The following is a 22,827-nucleotide window of genomic DNA, read 5'->3' on the forward strand; positions in this document are numbered from 1 at the left end:
GAAATCAAGACTCATCAGACCAGCCGATCTTCTGTTGTCCATTTCTGGTGAAAGTGCGTGAATTGCAGCCTCAATTTGTTGTGTATTCAGAGATTCTGCATACTTTTCCTGTAATGAGCAGTATTTAATTACATTTATTTAACAGGGAAAATACACTTTAACATAGTTCCAATAAAGAGCAAGAAACTGATGTGCTGCACCAAGATTGCAGCTATTTCTAATTTCTAGCCCTTGTCAGGTTTGGCTTTTACATCCACAATACACATCTACAATTTTACCAACAATAGACCATAAATATACATAAAACTGTAAATGGATTGGTTCTTATAGAGTACGTTTCTGCTCTACATGAGCACTTTATACAGCATGTCTCATTCATTTGCCCAAGGATATGCACAGTCTGGAGAAGCCAGGGATCAAACCACCAACCTTCTGATTAGCAGCACACCCGCTCTACCTCCTGAGCCACGGCCACCCAAATCTTATCTAAAGAAAAATACGAAATACAATGTAAGAAAGATACATAAAATGATTTCTAACATATGATTAGTTGTGAAATTATAGTATAAAGAATGAAAATGAGTGCAGCTCTGATTTTCTTTTAACCAACCTTTGACCTTTTGAGTTACTGTTGCTTTTCTATCATCTCAAAGCTCCACTGACATCAACATGGTAGATGCAGACCCCCCTGAAAGGTTCTAACCTACGTGGTAACCTGACATGCCCCGCCCTGGAAATGGATGTACACATCACGTCAACATACTCACGTTAACAAACTGCAACTTATTTATCAGTGAGACACTAATAATCAATATAAGGATTCACAGAAAGTAAATTCCTGAAGGGTGCCGAAACTGTCATAATGGAGGAGAAGTGTAAAAATTCAAGGGACAAATATGTTTGACTCCAAAACAAATAAACAAAATAAAAAATAAACAAACACAGTGATAGTGGAGACTCAGAAGGGAAAATAGTCCCAGCATTTTGTTTGTTTCTATTGTAGCTGACACCAAATATAAAACACCAAGGGGTTTTCTGTCTATCTATCTATCTATCTATGTTTATTTTTAGGCAAACATATTTGTCCCTCAGGTTTCTCTCTCTCCATTCTGATAGTTTCCACTTTCTCCCTCCAGGTGTTTACTGACATCATCTAGTCCTCATATTGAAGCTATGATTATTGTTCTCTCAGAGGGTTTCACAGTTATTCAATTCAATTCAATTTTATTTATATAGCGCCAAATCACAACAAACAGTCGCCTCAAGGTGCTTTGTATTGTGGGTAAAGACCCTACAATAATACAGAGAAAACCCAACAGTCAAAACGACCCCCTATGAGCAGCACTTGGGTGGGTGAGAGGTAGGGGGGACACCCAGGAAAGGTCATTAGTCCATCACAGGGCTAACACAGAAAGAGCAAAAGCCATTCACTCTTACAGCCAATTTAGAAAAACCACTTAAGCTAACATACATGTTTATACTGTGGGAGAAATCCAGGGTACCAGGGGAGAACCCACACAGGCAAAGAGAGAACATGCAGACTCCCCACAGAAAGGTTCCAGCTGGTGGATTTGAACACAGTATTTTCTTGCTGTGAAGCGAAAGCACTAACCCCCACACCACTGTAGAATCAAGTCTGAAAATATCCTAACAGGCAAGATGGTGGTCTGAGCTGATCAGGATCAATTCAATTCAATTTTATTTAATATAGCGCCAAATCACAACACAGTCACCTCAAGGCACTTTATATTGTAAGGACCCTACAATAATTACAGAGTAAGCCCAACAGTCAAAACGACCCCCTATGAGCAGCACTTGGTGACAGTGGGAAGGAAAAACTCCCTTTTAACAGGAAGAAACCTCCAGCAGAACCAGGCTCAGGGAGGGGGGGTCATCTGCTGTGACCGGTTGGGCTGAGGGGAGAGAAAAGACATGCTGTGGAAGAGAGCCAGAGATTAATAACAATTAATGATTAAATGCAGAGTGGGGTATAAACAAAGTAAATAAGGTGAATGAAAAGAAACAGTGCATTATGGGAACCCCCCAGCAGCCTAGGCCTATAGCAGCGTAACTAAGGGAGGGTTCAGGGTCACCTGATCCAGCCCTAACTATAAGCTTGATCAAAAAGGAAAGTTTAAAGCCTAATCTTAAAAATAGAGAGGGTGTCTGTCTCCCAAATCCAAGCTGGAAGCTGGTTCCACAGAAGAGGCGCCTGAAAGCTGAAGGCTCTGCCTCCCATTCTACTCTTAAGTATCCTAGGAACCACAAGTAAGCCAGCAGTCTGAGAGCAAAGTGCTCTGTTGGGGTGATATGGTACTATGAGGTCTTTGAGATAATCTTATCTTAGCCAAGGATACTTTGGCATGCAGACTGGAGCTGCCAGGGATCGAACCACCAACCTTCTGACTACTAGAGGACCCGCTCTACCTCCTGAGCCACAGTCACTGTAAAATTACAGACAACATTGTAAAAGCATTCTTTTGCTATATATGCCTTTGTTCACATTTTTGTGCCCCACCCTCCCTCCTCCTTTTTCATTTCTCATGCCCCTCATTAGTACACGGGGATCTGCCCGGCCCCGAGCCCCCACCAGTCCTCTCCGAGGCCTTCTCCAAACCGCAGCCTCAGATCCATGTTTATTCCATTTGCCATCCTTTTACAAAAATGGTTAAATACAACTGAGGATGTGAAAGCCTTATGGACTGAATTACAGCATCTGAGGCAGGAGAGAGAGAGAGAGAGAGATTCCTGTCAGTGGCACACTGGAACTGCCTCACACTCCCTCTCTCTCTCACACTCTCACTGTGCCTGTCTCACTCTGTGCCTGTCTGTTGCTCTTTGGGGGTGGAGATTCATTGACTCTTAGCATCACTGCAGAAACAGAGAGAGGGCGGAGCAGAGGGAGAGAGAAGGGAGAGCTGGAGAGATGATAGCAGGAGGCGATGAGACAAGGAGAGATTTAAAGAGACTGCAGCAGCACGAAGACCAGGAGAACAGAAGCGAGAGCAGCGGTGACTGTGAGAACAAACACACCTTTATTTCATGTGGATCAAAGTGTTTGCATGTGTGTTTTCATGCATTTGTGAAGTTGCTGATCAGTATTTATCTGTATGGGTTCATTTTCTGCTCTACCAGATTTATGTGACCTGAACAGCACTGAGCAATACTCACAGGTACTGATATTTAACACTGGTGATCAATACTATAGTGCTGTGCTGTGTGTGATTTCTCCTCTTTGTATTTATGTGTTTTGTTATTGATCAGTATTGATTGCAGCAATCAGTAGTGATTAATTAAGCTTTGAGCATGCTGATCAAATTGATCAGAATATCACATAAATATGCATCAGCATTATTTTCACTGATTATTGATGTGTAATTTTGCACTAGTAACTGATTTGCTAAACAGAACTGATCAGTTGCCACAGTATTACTGATCAACAGAGAAGAGTGTAAATTATTTTTAACACCAGCAATCAATTCATCTATAAAGAACAGATTGTATTGATTCGTTACTGATTGGTGTTGAGCAGGTATTGATTTTATGGCACACTGTTCTTCAGCACAACGTAAATATTACTGGTATTGATCTGTATCAGTCATTATCAGACAGTATCGTGTACCAGACACTATTTGTCTTCAGTATTAGTATGGCTGGATGTAGGAGTCAGAATTAGGAGAGTCAATCACACAGTGTGAAGGTTCTGCTGTGAAGCTGTGGTGCATGCTGGGAGATGTAGTTCCTGTGCTCTTAGACTAAAAATTGAACCGGCAAACAGATTTAATTAGTGTCTGTCTGTTACTGTGACAGTATTAGAGGTATTAGAGTGAACATGCGCTCACTGATACATACACTTTGTCCTGTTTGACCTGATCTGAGTTTCGGTATTGACTGAGCACAAATGAATCAACCAGCAGAGCTTCACAGTAGCGTGTGTGTGTTAAGTTGTGCTGATATTGAACTACTTGAGACATTAATTATGTGAACACTGTAATCAGTAGATTCATAAATGCTGCAGTCTGTCCTTCCAAACATCCTGCAGCACTTTGTCCGACAGCAGGATGCAGACCGCAGGCTGGAGGAGACGAGGTGATATTCCTAAATGAAGTAAACATGTCTCTTTACCTGCCACTCTGGGTGACACAGTCCAGCTGAGATAGAGGTCAGCGGGGCTTAACCTGCTGAGCCACCATCTGATTGGTGGGTGGTGATGATCGCAACAGGTGGATTGCTGAGAATCAATGCACGCCGACAGGACTCACTATCCAGACCACATAAAGCACACACACAGAAGAAGAAGAACAAGAAGAAGAAGAGGTAACACACACTCTGAAATAGACACACAGTCAGAGATGATGTAACTTGTGTGTGTTTTTCAGACACACCAGGGGGTTAGTGATATGATGATGTAACTAACCAATGCTCCCACCTCCCAAACCCCAGGAGGAGCGAGGTGGTGGTGGTAAAGGGGAAACTGAAGTTGTGTTCAGTCTCGGGTCTTGTGGCTGCACTTGGTATTCTGGTTCTGGTTGTGGGTGTGGTCATGGCAGCTCTGGGCTATTGGCCTCGTGATGGATTATTCTTCAGCTCTCAGCCACAGGATGGCACTGCCATGGCCTCTGTCTCCTCAGACAGCCCAACAACTGCACCTGCTGATGCCCAGGTGAGACACCACACCAGATCAAGATCCAGCAGATCCAGTAGCCAATAGAGGTAGTTTTGTCTTTCAGTGACGCTGCTGATTTTACCTTCATTCATTTCAGATTTACACTCCTTACTGAACCATAGATATATTTTTGATTTATTTCACTTTATTTCACCCCAAGCTGTTGTTTTTCTGTGATATTGTAATTATTTTATTGAACCAAGCTGGTGTTCATATTTTAGCTGCTGTATTGCCATCATTTCCCAGTAATTATGTCAGAAATGTTTCTTATCTTTAGCCAATTTTTTGTTGAACATCTGTGTGACTGCTTCCAGCGAAAAGTGAGGGGAGGGGTACTGAAATCAGACAACGTGCGTGATGAAGGAGGTGATGAAGGTTTTAACCAGACAGAAGCCATCAATGGGACGACCAGACCTCTTCCACAAGGTTTTCTAGAAGATTTTCTGGACAGGTAAATAAACTATCCTGTCTGTTTTAGCTAAGGCTGCCAGGATATTGGATTCAGCTGGTAGAGGTCCTGCAGGAAGTTCTGGAAGGTATTTGTGGTTGCATTTGCAGCACATTTTAATGTTAATCTTGTCAATAATTTTGTGCAGCGTTTTCAGTCCCATTACCACAGATGTATAAAATCAAACACCTAGCCTTCCAGTCTTTTTAAAGAGCTTACTGAATTCAAGCATGGTATTGAAAGTAGGATGCTACCTTTGCAACAGGTCAGTTCAGGAAATTTCTTTCCTATTAGATATTCCACAACCAACTGTGGCAGTAAGTGGCAGACCACGAGGCGTGGCCACTGAGTGCTGTGGGGCACAGTGCGTAAAAGTCACCAATGTTCTGCTGACTCAATAACGGCTTAATTCCAAACCTCCTTTGGTATTAACATCAGCACAAAAACTGTGCGCCAGGAGCTTCATGGCATGGCTTAGCAGCTTCTAAAATGTGTCGATGACCCAGGACTTTTGTCCACATTGTGTATACTCTACTGTTATGTCCATAAATTTCTTTACCACCCTGGGTAGGTTTTTCATTCCTTTTCAGAGTTTTACACAGTACTGTGTGCACGTGACACATGTGTGTCACGTCACGTTCTCTGACCAGCACATTGCTCAAGTTCCTTCTTGTGTGTATTAAATGTGCTGTAAGAGATTAAAGTTGTCAGTAGTGAGCTTTTTGGCAATCTAATAGAAATTTTTAATACTCAAGATGTTTTTAAAGGAAGTTTAGGATGTTCAAGTAGCCCTTGTGAGGTTTGATCTGTTTTCTGATTGGCTCTATGATAATGTCTCTTCAGGTATTTGTACTCTGATAGGCTGAAGGTCTTTGGCCCACTCATCATGGGGATTGGTATTTTCCTCTTCATCTGTGCAAATGCTGTTCTGCATGAAAACCGTGACAAGAAGACAAAAGTCATAAACCTGAGGGACATTTATTCCACCGTCATTGACCTGCACAGCATCCGGAAACCCAACACCTCCTCCTGTTGCTCTGCCCGCCGCACCTCAGCCAATCCCCCCAGCAGCCTTGTTAACTATATCCAATCAAAGAGCCTGGAGGCCAAACCCAGGGCATACCCTGACTCCCTGATAAACAGGAAGGGGGGAGGAGAAGGAGTGGCAGAGAGTGTGGGGGGAGGAGGGCTGTTATCCTTGCAACCTAGTAGCAGCAAAGGAGCAGGGGAAGGTTGGGGTAGTGATGGAGGAGGACACGCAGTCTTCAGTATCTACCAGGAACAAACAGATGCTCCTCCTTCCTCTGACTCTCAGAGATTCTCCCTCCCCCAAAGTTTCAGCCCCACTCACCTCTCCACCTGCTGGACCACTAAGAAAGTGCTGAGCTATTTCACCTTACCACTGCATCGCCCAAAATCCCCTGCCCCACGGAGGAGGCACTCAGCTCGAGCCAGGACCACCCAGGGCTGGAGGGGGGACAAAGGAGAAGATCAACAGCAGAGGAGGGACAGGGAAGATGGCAAACCAGGGGAGGAGGGTTATGCATGCTCTCCACCTCCTCAGTGCTACTCTAGCCCCCCACCACACAGACCCCTCCAGGATTCATTAGCAGCTTCCTGCAGCTCCTCTGGCCTCTACAAGGAGGCACCAGGAGACTCTCAGTCCCTGCTCCTCCTCTCCTCTTCCTCCCTCACCCATTCACACCTTTCTCTCTCTGCATCTTCGTCCACACCAATCCCGTCCTGCAGGAGGCACAGCCTGTCAACCAGCAGCATCATCACAGGTTACAGTAAACTAAAACACAGAGACAACGATTCATGTGATTCCCCATCATCACCCACAGAGACATCACAGGCTAGGCATCAAAAGTCAGAGGAAGAAACTTCCCAAAGAAAGTACTCTAACAAGGAGAAGTTAAGGATGATCTCACAGAAGTATTCTGGTCTGACACAGAAAAAAGACCAGTCAGGCTTTGACTCAGAGACTGACAGCACAACTCTAAAGTCATTTGACTCGATAGCATTAGGGTCACATTCAAGGATTGTGTAAAAATTGATTGTATGAAGGCATTGAGATGATGGGTGAATGTGGATCGTGGCTCAGCTGGTTTCTGCATTAGCAATAAGGAGTCTTCCAGACAAGCGACAGCACAGTATTCATGAACCTGCTGTTTAGCTTTGTTGATCAGCTCTCTAAACTCACTGGGAACTTTTGTATGGAATCACTGGCTTGCAGAGTATGTGCAACATAATGTTTCTGTATTCTGTAGTTCTCAAATAAGGAGATTTGAGCCATCATCTGGAAAATGAGTTGAGCCGTGACAAAGTAGAGTTCAGCGTAAAGGGTTTTGGCTCAAAAACATTCAAACTCATCCTTCAGTTTAGTCTTCTGCTTTGGTACATGACCAAATAACTACAGAAGAGCACTGTATCCACCAAAGGAATGAACAAAGGCCTCTATTTGTCTCATAAATAGTACTAACTGATATTATTTTTGCTGATTTTCAGGCTTGTTCTAAATTGTCTTTTGTCTTGTTTCTAAGTGGATTTGGGGGATTTATTTTTATGGCTATCACAGGTGATGATATTGAACTGTGTATGCAGTTTGATTCAGACTGATTTTTGACTCAGACTAACTTCCTGTTATTTCTGAATGACCTGTGACATTGCTAGATGTCATATTTTATTTTTGTGAATGCAGTGCACTTCTGTAAAACGGTTTGTCTGCTCACACCTTCACTTGGTGTCAATACGGCAAAATTATTTGATTTAACAAAATAAAATGTCCAGGTAACACACACTAATTAAAGTTCACATTAATGATGATTTTATATGTCAAACAATTATTCACCTGAGGACAGGAGTCCACTGTGGAGGCATACATTCCTGTTGTGTTGAATTCCCACCATAGTTCTGTTTATACAGATGCTATTCAGCACCTGGATGGAGGAGCAGCAAAGACACTCAGATCGTTTGACTGTGTATCAAAATGAATCGGGATGAGCCAGCGTTCAGCAGTCTGACTACAAAAACTTTAATTAGCTGGGAGGACCCCCTGGACCAATTAGGTTAAGGGTTAAATGTCTTTATTTCCGTGAGTTTATTATTTGTACCCTGGAATAAGTGAAGGCTGGGTCACATTAGTTTCTATCAAGGGTACCTGCTACCCAAAAAAGAAATGTAATCAGTTTTTCCAGTTGTTGTTGATACCTATGTGACTTGCAGAGATGAAGCATGAGCAATTTTAACTGATTTTAAACTATGAAGTTGTAGCTTCACGGCGTCTTCCACTGAAAGCTTAATCTTCTTAACCTATGCTTAACATAAGCACAACATTGGTGAAAATAAAGCACATTCTGGTTAAAGTTTTTTTAAATATTGTCTTATTCTGTGTTTTTTTTTTTTTTTTGCTCATTTTAATCTTGCCAGTCAAGTGTGTGGTTCAGAAGGTAGAACCACTAAAGACAATGAATTCCAAATTTCCAACTGTGTGTGTGTGTGTGTGTGTGTGTGTGTGTGTGTGTGTGTGTGTGTGTGTGTGTGTGTGTGTGTGTGTGTGTTAGAAATAAAACAACTGATGTTGTTTCATTTCTCTGTTTGGAAATACTTTTGTACAACAGATCTGTATTTTGTGAAAAACTAAGATAAGATCTTTTTTCTGGATGAGATAAATAATTATTTTTTTTCCATATTGTTCTGTTCATTTCTGGTTATGGAGGACTAGCTTGCGAGGAATGGAATGGCTCTCCTTGATTGGCTAATTGGCTAACAGCTAATGGTGAACTATTGACAAACACTGATCTGGCGTAAAGCCAGAGATCAGCTTTAATGATTACAGCTAACATTGAGCTAACATTGAGCTAACATTGAGCTAACTTCTGCTTATCAGTCTTTAGCAGGATCAGATGCTCCTCCTCCTCCTCCCCCATTACAGCTAATATTGGGTAAGATCCAAGGTACACTCTGGCCACAGGGTGCACCCCTGTACTGTATAATAGGGCCAACACAGACAAACACACTTATAAATATAAATAAAACTAGAAAAAGCATTTCCTGAAGAAAATGCACTGTGAATGCTGCATGCTGAAAGATTGGAGCTGAAATGCCAAGAAAGGCTTCAAACAGCTGGAACCTTATTTGCTGAATGAGCTTCAATGAACTGCTGAATACCTGAACTGCTGAACTGTTGAATACCTGAACTGCTGAACTGCTGAATTGCTGAACTGCTGAATTGCTGAACTGCTGAATACCTGAACTGCTGAATTGCTGAACTGCTGAATTGCTGAACTGCTGCATTGCTGAACCGCTGAACTGCTGAATTGCTGAACTTCTGAATACCTGAACTGCTGAACTGTTGAATACCTGAACTGCTGAACTGCTGAATTGCTGAACTGCTGAATACCTGAACTGCTGAATTGCTGAACTGCTGAATTGCTGAACTGCTGAATTGCTGAACCGCTGAATTGCTGAACTGCTGAATTGCTGAACTGCTGAATTGCTGATCTGCTGAATTGCTGAACTGCTGAATTGCTGAATTGCTGAACTGCTGAATTGCTGAATTGCTGAATTGCTGAACTGCTGAATTGCTGAATTGCTGAACTGCTGAATTGCTGAACTGCTGAACAGGTGTTAAAAATGTTGAACAGGTGTTAAAACTGCTGAACAGCTGTTAAAGTGCTGAACGACTGTTTTAAACCTGAAAAGGCTGTTAAAGTGCTGAACGACTGTTTAAAACCTGAAAAGGCTGTTAAAAGTGCTGAACGACTGTTTAAACCTGAAAAGGCTGTTAAAAGTGCTGAACGACTGTTTAAACCTGAAAAGGCTGTTAAAAGTGCTGAACGACTGTTTAAACCTGAAAAGGCTGTTAAAAGTGCTGAACGACTGTTTAAACCTGAAAAGGCTGTTAAAAGTGCTGAACGACTGTTTAAACCTGAAAAGGCTGTTAAAAGTGCTGAACGACTGTTTAAACCTGAAAAGGCTGTTAAAAGTGCTGAACGACTGTTTAAACCTGAAAAGGCTGTTAAAAGTTCTGAACGACTGTTTTAAACCTGAAAAGGCTGTTAAAGTGCTGAACGACTGTTTAAACCTGAAAAGGCTGTAAAAGTGCTGAACGACTGTTTAAAACCTGTAAAGGCTGTTAAAAGTGCTGAACGACTGTTTTAAACCTGAAAAGGCTGTTAAAGTGCTGAACGACTGTTAAACGTAATGTCATAAAGTAATAACATAAAACTGCAGAAGAAGCTGAGCATTTTGATACCAGAATGGTTTCTGTAGCATAAACGGTGCTGAAGTTATGAAAGAACAAAAAACAGCTCAACTTTGAACAGCTTGCATGCAGAGGAATAATCCACCAATCAGTTTAAAGTATTATGAGCCAATCAGAATGCTGCTACACATTTAGTTCTGCCAACTCAAAACAGCTGTGTAACTGTTTAACTGCAGGCACTTTGTGGCAAAGCCCTGTTGAATTTGTCTTGGCGCACCTCCCGAACAAATGCTTATAAATCAAAAACCGTAACCCCTATCAAAATAATTTTTAAACTGTGAGCGTCACAAGGACCTGCTCTAAACAGCGGTGTAATTTTTATTTTCCTGGGTTGAAAAATGTGGTCATGGGAGCAGTTTAAAAAAAGGGTCTTTTCTGGTTTTGAGAAAATCACCTCCCGAAAATTTCTATAGAGGCGGATGGAGGAGTTGGAGGGTGCTCCCTCTGCTTGAAGCCTCACAGTTTAAAAAGTTTACATTTCTCAGGGCTAAGAGACACATTGTTTGAAAGTAGAGAAGCAGCTCTACGTTTTGATCATAAAATCATGGCTGTAGAGTGAAGAGTGTGGACACAGCGGCAGTTTAGAGAGATATTTTTCAGCTGAAGAATTTCAAGTCTCCCACTCTAACCTTTGGAATGCGCACTCTAGACGACCACATACACAACCATTATAAACGCTAAAAAGAGCAAAAAACCTTCTTGTGCTTAAACTGTAACTGTTTAAAAACCATAAAAGATATTAATACAAAAAGTAATAGCTGAATAGCTGAGAGTCATGGCTTTATTTTAAAGTTTAAATGGTGTCTCTAGCTTAAGGTATGCTGAAGTTCTTAGCTTTTAAAGGCTGAAAGGGTTTTAAAAGGTTTTTAAGCTCTCCCCATTCATTTGAATGGGGCCAAAAAATTAGAAAAATATTAATATTAAATTAATGGCAGAAGATTTGAACCTGAAAAGTAATAGCAGCGATCTCCTGAAGAAGCCGCACGTTTTGATACCAGAACGGTTTCTGTAGCTTAAACGGTTTTTGAGATTGAAGCGGTCAAAAAACGTACGGAAGAATAGTACTGTAGTTTAATGTCTTGCAACTGAAGGCTTTCAGCTGAATTGCTGTCATTCCTGAAATATTTTGGAATGTTGTTGAAAATGTTAAAATACAATGAATGATTCTCCTAAACATGGAGGAGAATGAAAGTGCAGAAAATTGTGGACAGAATGAATCTGCTGTTGTGGCAGCCAATGGGAGGAGCCACAGAAGCAGGGACTTATGGGAGTGTTCATGCTGATGTTTGCGAGTTTTAGGTATTGGTCTTTATCAGTTATTCAGTGAAGTTTTGTTGGTTTCACTGTGATTGTTGGTTTGTGATGTCAATGTGATGTCAATATGTTGTTATTCAGTGTGGCTGATAATGGCTGATTATTATTACTGTGAATGCTGCAAAGCATTCACAGTAATAATAAAGAATACAACAACAATACTGTGAATGCTTTGCAGCATTCACAGTAATAATAATAATAATAAAGAATACAACAACAATACTGTGAATGCTTTGCAGCATTCACAGTAATAAAGAATACAACAACAATACTGTGAATGCTTTGCAGCATTCACAGTAAAAAGCATTTCCTGAAGAAAATGCACTGTGAATGCTGCATGCTGAAAGATTGGAGCTGAAATGCCAAGAAAGGCTTCAAACAGCTGGAACCTTATTTGCTGAATGAGCTTCAATGAACTGCTGAATACCTGAACTGCTGAACTGTTGAATACCTGAACTGCTGAACTGCTGAACTGCTGAATTGCTGAACTGCTGAATACCTGAACTGCTGAATTGCTGAACTGCTGAATTGCTGAACTGCTGCATTGCTGAACCGCTGAACTGCTGAATTGCTGAACTTCTGAATACCTGAACTGCTGAACTGTTGAATACCTGAACTGCTGAACTGCTGAATTGCTGAACTGCTGAATACCTGAACTGCTGAATTGCTGAACTGCTGAATTGCTGAACTGCTGCATTGCTGAACCGCTGAATTGCTGAACTGCTGAATTGCTGAACTGCTGAATTGCTGATCTGCTGAATTGCTGAACTGCTGAATTGCTGAACTGCTGAATTGCTGAATTGCTGAACTGCTGAATTGCTGAATTGCTGAACTGCTGAATTGCTGAACTGCTGAACAGGTGTTAAAAATGTTGAACAGGTGTTAAAACTGCTGAACAGCTGTTAAAGTGCTGAACGACTGTTTTAAACCTGAAAAGGCTGTTAAAGTGCTGAACGACTGTTTAAACCTGAAAAGGCTGTTAAAAGTGCTGAACGACTGTTTAAAAACCTGAAAAGGCTGTTAAAAGTGCTGAACGACTGTTTAAACCTGAAAAGGCTGTTAAAAGTGCTGAACGACTGTTTCAACCTGAAAAGGCTGTTAAAAGTGCTGAACGACTGTTTAAACCTGAAAAGGCTGTTAAAAGTGCTGAACGACTGTTTAACCCTGAAAAGGCTGTTAAAAGTGCTGAACGACTGTTTAAACCTGAAAAGGCTGTTAAAAGTGCTGAACGACTGTTTTAAACCTGAAAAGGCTGTTAAAAGTGCTGAACGACTGTTTAAACCTGAAAAGGCTGTTAAAAGTGCTGAACGACTGTTTAAAACCTGAAAAGGCTGTTAAAAGTGCTGAACGACTGTTTAAACCTGAAAAGGCTGTTAAAAGTGCTGAACGACTGTTTAAACCTGAAAAGGCTATTAAAAGTGCTGAACGACTGTTTAAACCTGAAAAAGCTGTTAAAAGTGCTGAACGACTGTTTAAACCTGAAAAGGCTGTTAAAAGTGCTGAACGACTGTTTAAACCTGAAAAGGCTGTTAAAAGTGCTGAACGACTGTTTAAACCTGAAAAGGCTGTTAAAAGTGCTGAACGACTGTTTAAACCTGAAAAGGCTGTTAAAAGTTCTGAACGACTGTTTTAAACCTGAAAAGGCTGTTAAAGTGCTGAACGACTGTTTAAACCTGAAAAGGCTGTAAAAGTGCTGAACGACTGTTTAAACCTGAAAAGGCTGTTAAAAGTGCTGAACGACTGTTTAAACCTGAAAAGGCTGTTAAAAGTTCTGAACGACTGTTTTAAACCTGAAAAGGCTGTAAAAGTGCTGAACGACTGTTTTAAACCTGAAAAGGCTGTTAAAGTGCTGAACGACTGTTTAAACCTGAAAAGGCTGTTAAAAGTTCTGAACGACTGTTTTAAACCTGAAAAGGCTGTTAAAAGTGCTGAACGACTGTTTAAACCTGAAAAGGCTGTTAAAAGTGCTGAACGACTGTTTAAACCTGAAAAGGCTGTTAAAGTGCTGAACGACTGTTAAACGTAATGTCATAAAGTAATAACATAAATCTGCAGAAGAAGCTGAGCATTTTGATACCAGAATGGTTTCTGTAGCATAAACGGTGCTGAAGTTATGAAAGACCAAAAAACAGCTCAACTTTGAACAGCTTGCATGCAGAGGAATAATCCACCAATCAGTTTAAAGTATTATGAGCCAATCAGAATGCTGCTACACATTTAGTTCTGCCAACTCAAAACAGCTGTGTAACTGTTTAACTGCAGGCACTTTGTGGCAAAGCCCTGTTGAATTTGTCTTGGCGCACCTCCCGAACAAATGCTTATAAATCAAAAACCGTAACCCCTATCAAAATAATTTTTAAACTGTGAGCGTCACAATGACCTGCTCTAAACACCAGTGTAATTTTTATTTTCCTGGGTTGAAAAATGTGGTCATGGGAGCAGTTTAAAAAAAGGGTCTTTTCTGGTTTTGAGAAAATCACCTCCCGAAAATTACTATAGAGGCGGATGGAGGAGTTGGAGGGTGCTCCCTCTGCTTGAAGCCTCACAGTTTAAAAAGTTTACATTTCTCAGGGCTAAGAGACACATTGTTTGAAAGTAGAGAAGCAGCTCTACGTTTTGATCATAAAATCATGGCTGTAGAGTGAAGAGTGTGGACACAGCGGCAGTTTAGAGAGATATTTTTCAGCTGAAGAATTTCAAGTCTCCCACTCTAACCTTTGGAATGCGCACTCTAGACGACCACATACACAACCATTATAAACGCTAAAAAGAGCAAAAAACCTTCTTGTGCTTAAACTGTAACTGTTTAAAAACCATAAAAGATATTAATACAAAAAGTAATAGCTGAATAGCTGAGAGTCATGGCTTTATTTTAAAGTTTAAATGGTGTCTCTAGCTTAAGGTATGCTGAAGTTCTTAGCTTTTAAAGGCTGAAAGGGTTTTAAAAGGTTTTTAAGCTTTCCCCATTCATTTGAATGGGGCCAAAAAAATTAGAAAAATATTAATATTAAATTAATGGCAGAAGATTTGAACCTGAAAAGTAATAGCAGCGATCTCCTGAAGAAGCCGCACGTTTTGATACCAGAACGGTTTCTGTAGCTTAAACGGTTTTTGAGATCGAAGCGGTCAAAAAACGTACGGAAGAATAATAAATAATAATAATAAAGAATACAACAACAATACTGTGAATGCTTTGCAGCATTCACAGTAATAAAGAATACAACAACAATACTGTGAATGCTTTGCAGCATTCACAGTAACTAGAAAAAGCATTTCCTGAAGAAAATGCACTGTGAATGCTGCATGCTGAAAGATTGGAGCTGAAATGCCAAGAAAGGCTTCAAACAGCTGGAACCTTATTTGCTGAATGAGCTTCAATGAACTGCTGAATACCTGAACTGCTGAACTGTTGAATACCTGAACTGCTGAACTGTTGAATTGCTGAACTGCTGAATTGCTGAACTGCTGAATACCTGAACTGCTGAATTGCTGAACTGCTGAATTGCTGCATTGCTGAACTGCTGCATTGCTGAACCGCTGAATTGCTGAACTGCTGAATTGCTGAACTTCTGAATACGTGAACTGCTGAACTGTTGAATACCTGAACTGCTGAACTGCTGAATTGCTGAACTGCTGAATTGCTGAACTGCTGAATACCTGAACTGCTGAATTGCTGAACTGCTGAATTGCTGAACTGCTGAATTGCTGAATACCTGAATTGCTGAACTGCTGCATTGCTGAACCGCTGAATTGCTGAACTGCTGAATTGCTGAACTGTTGAATTGCTGATCTGCTGAATTGCTGAACTGCTGAATTGCTGAATTGCTGAACTGCTGAATTGCTGAATTGCTGAACTGCTGAACAGGTGTTAAAAATGTTGAACAGGTGTTAAAACTGCTGAACAGCTGTTAATAATGCTGAACAGCTGTTAATAACGCTGAACAGCTGTTAAACTGCTGTACAGCTCTTAAAGTGCTGAACGACTGTTTTAAACCTGAAAAGGCTGTTAAAGTGCTGAACGACTGTTTAAACCTGAAAAGGCTGTTAAAAGTGCTGAACGACTGTTTTAGACCTGAAAAGGCTGTTAAAAGTGCTGAACGACTGTTTAAACCTGAAAAGGCTGTTAAAAGTGCTGAACGACTGTTTTAAACCTGTAAAGGCTGTTAAAAGTGCTGAACGACTGTTTAAACCTGAAAAGGCTGTTAAAAGTGCTGAACGACTGTTTAAACCTGAAAAGGCTGTTAAAAGTGCTGAACGACTGTTTAAACCTGAAAAGGCTGTTAAAAGTGCTGAACGACTGTTAAAACCTGAAAAGGCTGTTAAAAGTGCTGAACGACTGTTTAAACCTGAAAAGGCTGTAAAAGTGCTGAACGACTGTTTAAACCTGAAAAGGCTGTTAAAGTGCTGAACGACTGTTTAAACCTGAAAAGGCTGTTAAAAGTGCTGAACGACTGTTTAAACCTGAAAAGGCTGTAAAAGTGCTGAACGACTGTTTAAAACCTGAAAAGGCTGTTAAAAGTGCTGAACGACTGTTTAAACCTGAAAAGGCTGTTAAAAGTGCTGAACGACTGTTTAAACCTGAAAAGGCTGTTAAAAGTGCTGAACGGCTGTTAAACGTAATGTCATAAAGCAATAACATAAATCTGCAGAAGAAGCTGAGCATTTTGATACCAGAATGGTTTCTGTAGCATAAACGGTGCTGAAGTTATGAAAGACCAAAAAACAGCTCAACTTTGAACAGCTTACATGCAGAGGAATAATCCACCAATCAGTTTAAAGTATTATGAGCCAATCAGAATGCTGCTACACATTTAGTTCTGCCAACTCAAAACAGCTGTGTAACTGTTTAACTGCAGGCACTTTGTGGCAAAGCCCTGTTGAATTTGTCTTGGCGCACCTCCCGAACAAATGCTTATAAATCAAAAACCGTAACTCCTATCAAAATAATTTTTAACCTGTGAGCGTCACAAGGACCTGCTCTAAACACCAGTGTAATTTTTATTTTCCTGGGTTGAAAAATGTGGTCATGGGAGCAGTTTAAAAAAAGGGTCTTTTCTGGTTTTGAGAAAATCACCTCCCGAAAATTACTATAGAGGCGGATGGAGGAGTTGGAGGGTGCTCCCTCTGCTTGAAGCCTCACAGTTTAAAAAGTTTACATTTCTCAGGGCTAAGAGACACATTGTTTGAAAGTAGAGAAGCAGCTCTACGTTTTGATCATAAAATCATGGCTGTAGAGTGAAGAGTGTGGACACAGCGGCAGTTTAGAGAGATATTTTTCAGCTGAAGAATTTCAAGTCTCCCACTCTAACCTTTGGAATGCGCACTCTAGACGACCACATACACAACCATTATAAACGCTAAAAAGAGCAAAAAACCTTCTTGTGCTTAAACTGTAACTGTTTAAAAACCATAAAAGATATTAATACAAAAAGTAATAGCTGAATAGCTGAGAGTCATGGCTTTATTTTAAAGTTTAAATGGTGTCTCTAGCTTAAGGTATGCTGAAGTTCTTAGCTTTTAAAGTCTGAAAGGGTTTTAAAAGGTTTTTAAGCTTTCCCCATTCATTTGAATGGGGCCAAAAAAATTAGAAAAATATTAATATTAAATTAATGGCAGAAGATTTGAACCTGAAAAGTAATAGCAGCGATCTCCTGAAGAAGCCGCACGTTTTGATACCAGAACGGTTTCTGTAGCTTAAACGGTTTTTGAGATCGAAGCGGTCAAAAAACGTACGGAAGAATAATAAATAATAAAGAATACAACAACAATACTGTGAATGCTTTGCAGCATTCACAGTAATAACTACTGTGCAGCTAAGTCTTTGTTTGATCCTGGGCACATTAAGGTCGACGTTAAGGTTCATAACTGAAAATTTGTTAACGTTGTACTGGAGCCTTGCTTCCATACTTTTGACCAAAACATTCCCTTATTTTTTTTTCTCTTTAGTACGAATGTGTCACACTTGGTTGTTGGTGTACATTTACATTGGGGGTGGCTGTAGCTCAGTAGGTAGAGCAGGTCACCTACTGATCGGAAGGTCAGCGGTTCGAATCCTGGCTACTCCGGGCTATGTGCCAATGTATCCTTGGGCAAGATACTTAACCCCAAGTTGCTCTCCGCCCGTTCTGTCGGAGTATGAATGCGTGTGAATGTTAGGTAATTAAAAGCACTTAGCTTAGTAAAAATGGAAGTGCTTGTATGAATGGGAGTGCATGGGTGAATGCAAAACAGGTTGTATAAGCGCTTTGAGTGCTCATACTGAGTAGAAAAGCGCTATATAAGAACTGGTCCATTTACATCTGAGGAAGCCGCGGCCCTCACAAGATGGAAGTCTCAAATGAAAGGCTTTTCAAATGAAGACAAATGTGTGCAATACTGGATAGTAGAAAGTACTGATTTTGAGTCCAATCTCTTTGAGGTGCAATCAGAAGGTTCTGGAAATGGGCCTATAACCATTACTTGATTCAAGTTCTCTCATCTTCATTTCAAGATAATCTTCTCTTATAAACACAAAGAACTGTCCGAGGAACGGCTGCTATTTTTGGAAGACCTGTTATATCCACTTGCACTTGTGTGTCTGCAGTGAGTGTTGGACTTCTTCCAGTGTGTCAAAACTTCAGCTCTGTGAAATTTATTTATATAGCAGCAACGTGCAACAACATTCATCTCAAAGCACCTATTACTGTGAGGTAAATACCTACAATATTGGAGAGAGAACAGATGAGAAGAAATAACAGTCTTTTAAAACTAGAACCAGGCTGAAGGAGGGGCAGCCATTGAGCACAGTTGGTTGAGGGGTGAGGTGAAACAGAAGAGAAAGAAGGAGAGGATAGAGAAAGCACAGACAAACTCTAGGACTAAGTAATCATGTATTCTGATAGTGCTCTAATGGGATAATATGGTGCTGAATATTGAGAGCTTTGTGTGTGAGAACAAGGATTTAAAATTCCACCACATTCAGACCTTTTTGTCTGAAACACTTTAAACAAACCAATCTTCTCCAAATGATTGCATAGCTGAGCTACAACAACTCTTGAAAATGTTTAAAATCAAACATAGTTATTTTATTTCTAAACATGTTAGTGAAGTCCTTACTACTGAGACCTAAAGGAATACACAGCTCAGCAGAGCTCTGACTCTTTGTCAGCTTCGGTGCTAAAAGAAACCTGGGGTTGTTCCTGTTTTCATTTTAACTGAATTTTATTTATATCACACTAGTCACCTCAAGGCCTATCAAAGACAATGCAAAATGGTCCTAATGCTTTTTATATTGTAACAGATAATTTTCCAGGCAATGTTTTTGGAATTGGCAGAATACCACTTCCTTTCTAGCTTACGTGTTATCTGCTTTTTCAGTCTGACAGACAAACTAATACAAATTAATGTCTGTGGTGAGTGAAATCACACACAGTGCAGGAGTGAGGGTCTAGATGTGAGCCGTTTCTTATAGCCTGATGGCAGGTTAATATAAATGTGAAACAAAGGAAACAAAAACAAAACTACTGAAACCTAAAAGCTTAAAACACACTAGAGCTAGGAAAAACTGGCTCTAGGGAACACTGGGAAGGAGGCCAGGCACATGGACATAAACAGGAACATGAGCAGTTGCTCTAACAGGACAAGGGGAGACCAAGACAATAAATACACAGTAAAAAGTGGGATTAGGGGAAGTGGAGACAACTGGGGAGAATGAGCCCAGGTGGAACAGAATCACAGCAGGTGAGACGAGAGCAAAACTGAAGGCAAAGCACAAAGAACAACAAGCACAAGATAAAGCAGGAAGTGAGAACTGAACAGGGAAAACACAGACACATGAATGAACTGACTGTAAGTGACTTGACACAGAAGAAAGGGAACACCAAGGGAGGAAATAACCTAAAGCAACTGAGGACAAGATGAAAAACACTTGGAACACAGGAAGCAAATAAAATTTGGCTCCCTGACGCCGGCCTTGGTTTGGATGCTTGTAAACAGAGGCTCTCTACGCCCTCGCTGTCCAGGTCTTCTGACCTGTGAGAACTGAAACCGTGTAAGGAAACCGTCTCCACTGGTTTCCTTACACCCCTGCCCCTCCCCAACCTAGAGCTCCTATAAATGTGCTATATGCTTTTGCTGAGGTGTTCTTTTGGAATCTCATAAGGTGCTCATAATGAAGAAAGTATGAGATGAATTTTTTTTAACCTAACTATCCTGTTGTTTGCTTTGTTCCCCTCTTATCAACAGTAGTGCTGTACAAATGACCACAGACACCTGTCTTTCCTGTTTCTATATATATATATATATATTTATTTATTTATATATGCCTCTCACCCTATGACAGCTGGGATAGGCTCCAGCCCCCCCCGCGGCCCTGAATAGGATGAGCGGAAGCGAATGGATGGATATATATATATATATATATATATATATATATATATATATATATATATATATAGTTTAGATTTAGTTAAATTCAATTCATTTTTATTTATATAGCACCAAATCACAACAAACAGCAACAAAATTTATGAACTTTTATTCTCGATCATGATTTTTACTTCCCACGATTAACTGAGCCTGATTGAATGATGTTTATGTGAGTATCTGATCTGATCTGTGTGTGCAAACTAAAATCTGGGCGTGGTCAGATCTGTGTGAAAATATTTTGGTCTCTGTGTGTAAACAGATGTGTTCACATATTCAGTGAATGTAATATATCATGTTTATGTAATCAGGTTTATACACGTGTAATTAAATCTGTAAATTTGTACAGAAATTTATGAATGTGTACTAGAATCTGCAAATGTGTATTCAGAGAGCGTGTGTAATCAGATTTGTAAATGTGCAACTTAATGGCTGAAGAGTCTTAAACTCTTGCTTGAAGTACTGAAAATACTCACTCATTATGGCAGTGGTGGTTATGCTGATGAAAGGCAGACTCGGACAGACCACAGCAGATTTACCATATGCTTGCTCTCTCTTTTTTTAGCTGTCATAAATAGCTTGTTTTGGGGCTTTAAAAAATGTCATCTGTAACTGGGAATAGCTGTGATTGCTCAGCTTATAGTTGACCTATCAAACTCTAACAACCACTGGCAGAAAAGAGCCAGTAGAAGCAGTTAGCTAAAAAAAAAACTCACTGTGTGGGAGTCACTGGAGTATTTGACATCTAACTGGAAGCTAGAATGATGTGCCTGAAACTCACAGTATCACCTTAAGGCAGGATATTGAAGATAATTTGAATCCTCTTTGAGCCTGCACAGCCCTGGGTTATCATAACTGCATTAAGGCAACAGCACAAATGGCAGTAATAATCAAAAAATATGTGCAGCCTACTTGGAGCGACACCAAGAAATTAGCACTAACTACTCAGCTCCAAGGTGATCATATCTTTATTAAATTATCTGCCAATTGTTTTCTCACTGATGAGTTGCTGGTATAAATGGGAGTGAGTCCAGTTCAGCCCATCTCGAATCAATCCACAAACTCATCTGATTGGCTGAAGACACCTGAAGACATACAGGACAGGACTCATAATGATGGTAGGTACATATGATGATATCATCCTCACTTTCTCCTCCTGTCCACAGTGTGGCAGAACAGCAGTAGCAGAAAATGACTTGAAGTGAAATCAGTTAGCTCAGCGTTCACCTATAGCCTCCAGGGGGAACCACAATCCTTCAATACCACCAAGGCTAGGCCCAACATTCTGCATAGGAATCAGTCAGTAATCATACCAGGGCACAGTTACAGTCACATGAGTGATACATAAAATTAGGAAGCAGGGGGAAGCAGAGCCTCACTGACAGCTGATCAGTTTACCCTTTTTACTCAACTCTCTGCTGATAACCTGTCATTCTCTATCTCCTTGTTTTCTTTCATCTGTATTGTGTTAGTTGTGGATATGAGTTACCTGGCTAATATGCAGTTGGGAGGCCATGCTTCCAGGAGATGGTAGCAGCAGATAAGTGGTAAGCAGAATGAGGAGTAGAGTAGTGATAACACACACACCTAACTGGAAAAGAAGCAGGGTTATAGAGTATAGGCTGAGGGCCTCTGTAGAGCAGCACACTCGATGCTGAAGTTGGCCTGTTGTTTTCCACATCCATTGAAGGCTCTTAGGGTCCTGTTGAGCTGTTGTCATATTTTAGGCATTCCAGGATCCATGTGTTTGGCATCGATTCATAGGCTTTCTTAGTATCAATCCAGGCGGTGCTCAGGTTGGTTAATCTTGAGCGACTGCTGTTTCTACTAGTAGCTGGTATTTCTGCCAATTCCTTTCTCGGTCTTGGTCATTAATGAGCCATGTGCATGTTCATCTTAGCCACTATGATGTCTGATGAGAGTTTCCATGTTGTGCTGAGGCAGGTTATCGGCTGATAGTTGGATGGAACTGGTCCCTTCCGGGGAACCTTTGGGATCATGACTGTTTGGCCTTCAGTCAGCCATTCCGGGTGCATCTTATCCATTAGCAGCTGTTTCATTTGTGCTGCCAGGCACTCATGGAGTGCAGCTATCTTCTTAAGCCAGTAGGTGCGATGGTTACTGGAGCCTGTTCAGGGAGGATGCTATTGTCTGCTCTTAGATCCACTAGCCATTGAGCAATGTTGTTATGTGTTGCATCCTTCTCCCATATGCTCTTCCAGTATTGCTCGTTTGCAGCCTTGGTGGGCGAGTTGTTCTCATATTGTTCCCCTGGCACTGAGAGTACACCTCGGATGATTCAGTGGAGCTCAACACAGGTTCACATTCACTTTTGCAAACAAGCAGTACACCTTTACCAGGTGTTCCTTTGTCTATAGTAACTTCCTAGCAAAATTGAACATCTTCCTGAACAAGGCATGCCCCAATGCCAGAACAAGGGGCAACCCTATTTATGTGGATGATATCTTGATGATATCACATAGCCCAGCGGTAGATGGTAAGTGCTGCATATAGCACTTTGAGTGCTCATGTAGAATAGAAAAGAGCTATATAAGAACACATCCTTGGCCAGAAGATTGCTTTATACAATAGGACAGTGGTGTAGAACAAAAATTAACTATGTGGGCCTGTTCATCAGTCAAACTGCATTCAGGCAATATAGAACATCAAAGTGCTCTCCAATGTCTGAGAACTGTATAGTTTAATCAGAATTTACAACTACTCAAGGCA

General features: G+C 40.8%; 1 protein-coding gene across 1 annotated transcript; it reads left to right on the forward strand.

Annotated features, from left to right (window-relative positions):
- Positions 1-2,979: 2,979 nt before the first annotated feature.
- tmem200ca (transmembrane protein 200C, genome duplicate a) lies at positions 2,980-7,663 on the forward strand. The gene is made up of 5 exons (XM_030757088.1): positions 2,980-3,017; positions 4,147-4,317; positions 4,450-4,663; positions 4,981-5,117; positions 5,958-7,663. The coding sequence occupies exons 2-5, from the start codon at positions 4,211-4,213 to the stop codon at positions 7,162-7,164; spliced, it is 1,665 nt and encodes a 554-aa protein (XP_030612948.1). The 5' UTR covers positions 2,980-3,017; positions 4,147-4,210; the 3' UTR covers positions 7,165-7,663.
- Positions 7,664-22,827: the final 15,164 nt, after the last annotated feature.

This window comes from Archocentrus centrarchus, chromosome 20 (genome assembly GCF_007364275.1).
Source record: "Archocentrus centrarchus isolate MPI-CPG fArcCen1 chromosome 20, fArcCen1, whole genome shotgun sequence".
Classification (NCBI taxonomy): Eukaryota; Metazoa; Chordata; class Actinopteri; order Cichliformes; family Cichlidae; genus Archocentrus; species Archocentrus centrarchus.

Bases quoted from the DNA above. Each gene is read 5' to 3' on its own strand.
- tmem200ca (XM_030757088.1), top strand. From the start codon at position 4,211: ATGATCGCAACAGGTGGATTGCTGAGAATCAATGCACGCCGACAGGAC. The intron at 4,664-4,980 runs GTGAGACACCAC...GACTGCTTCCAG, and splicing joins CTGCACCTGCTGATGCCCAG to CGAAAAGTGAGGGGAGGGGT. The intron at 5,118-5,957 runs GTAAATAAACTA...ATGTCTCTTCAG, and splicing joins CTAGAAGATTTTCTGGACAG to GTATTTGTACTCTGATAGGC.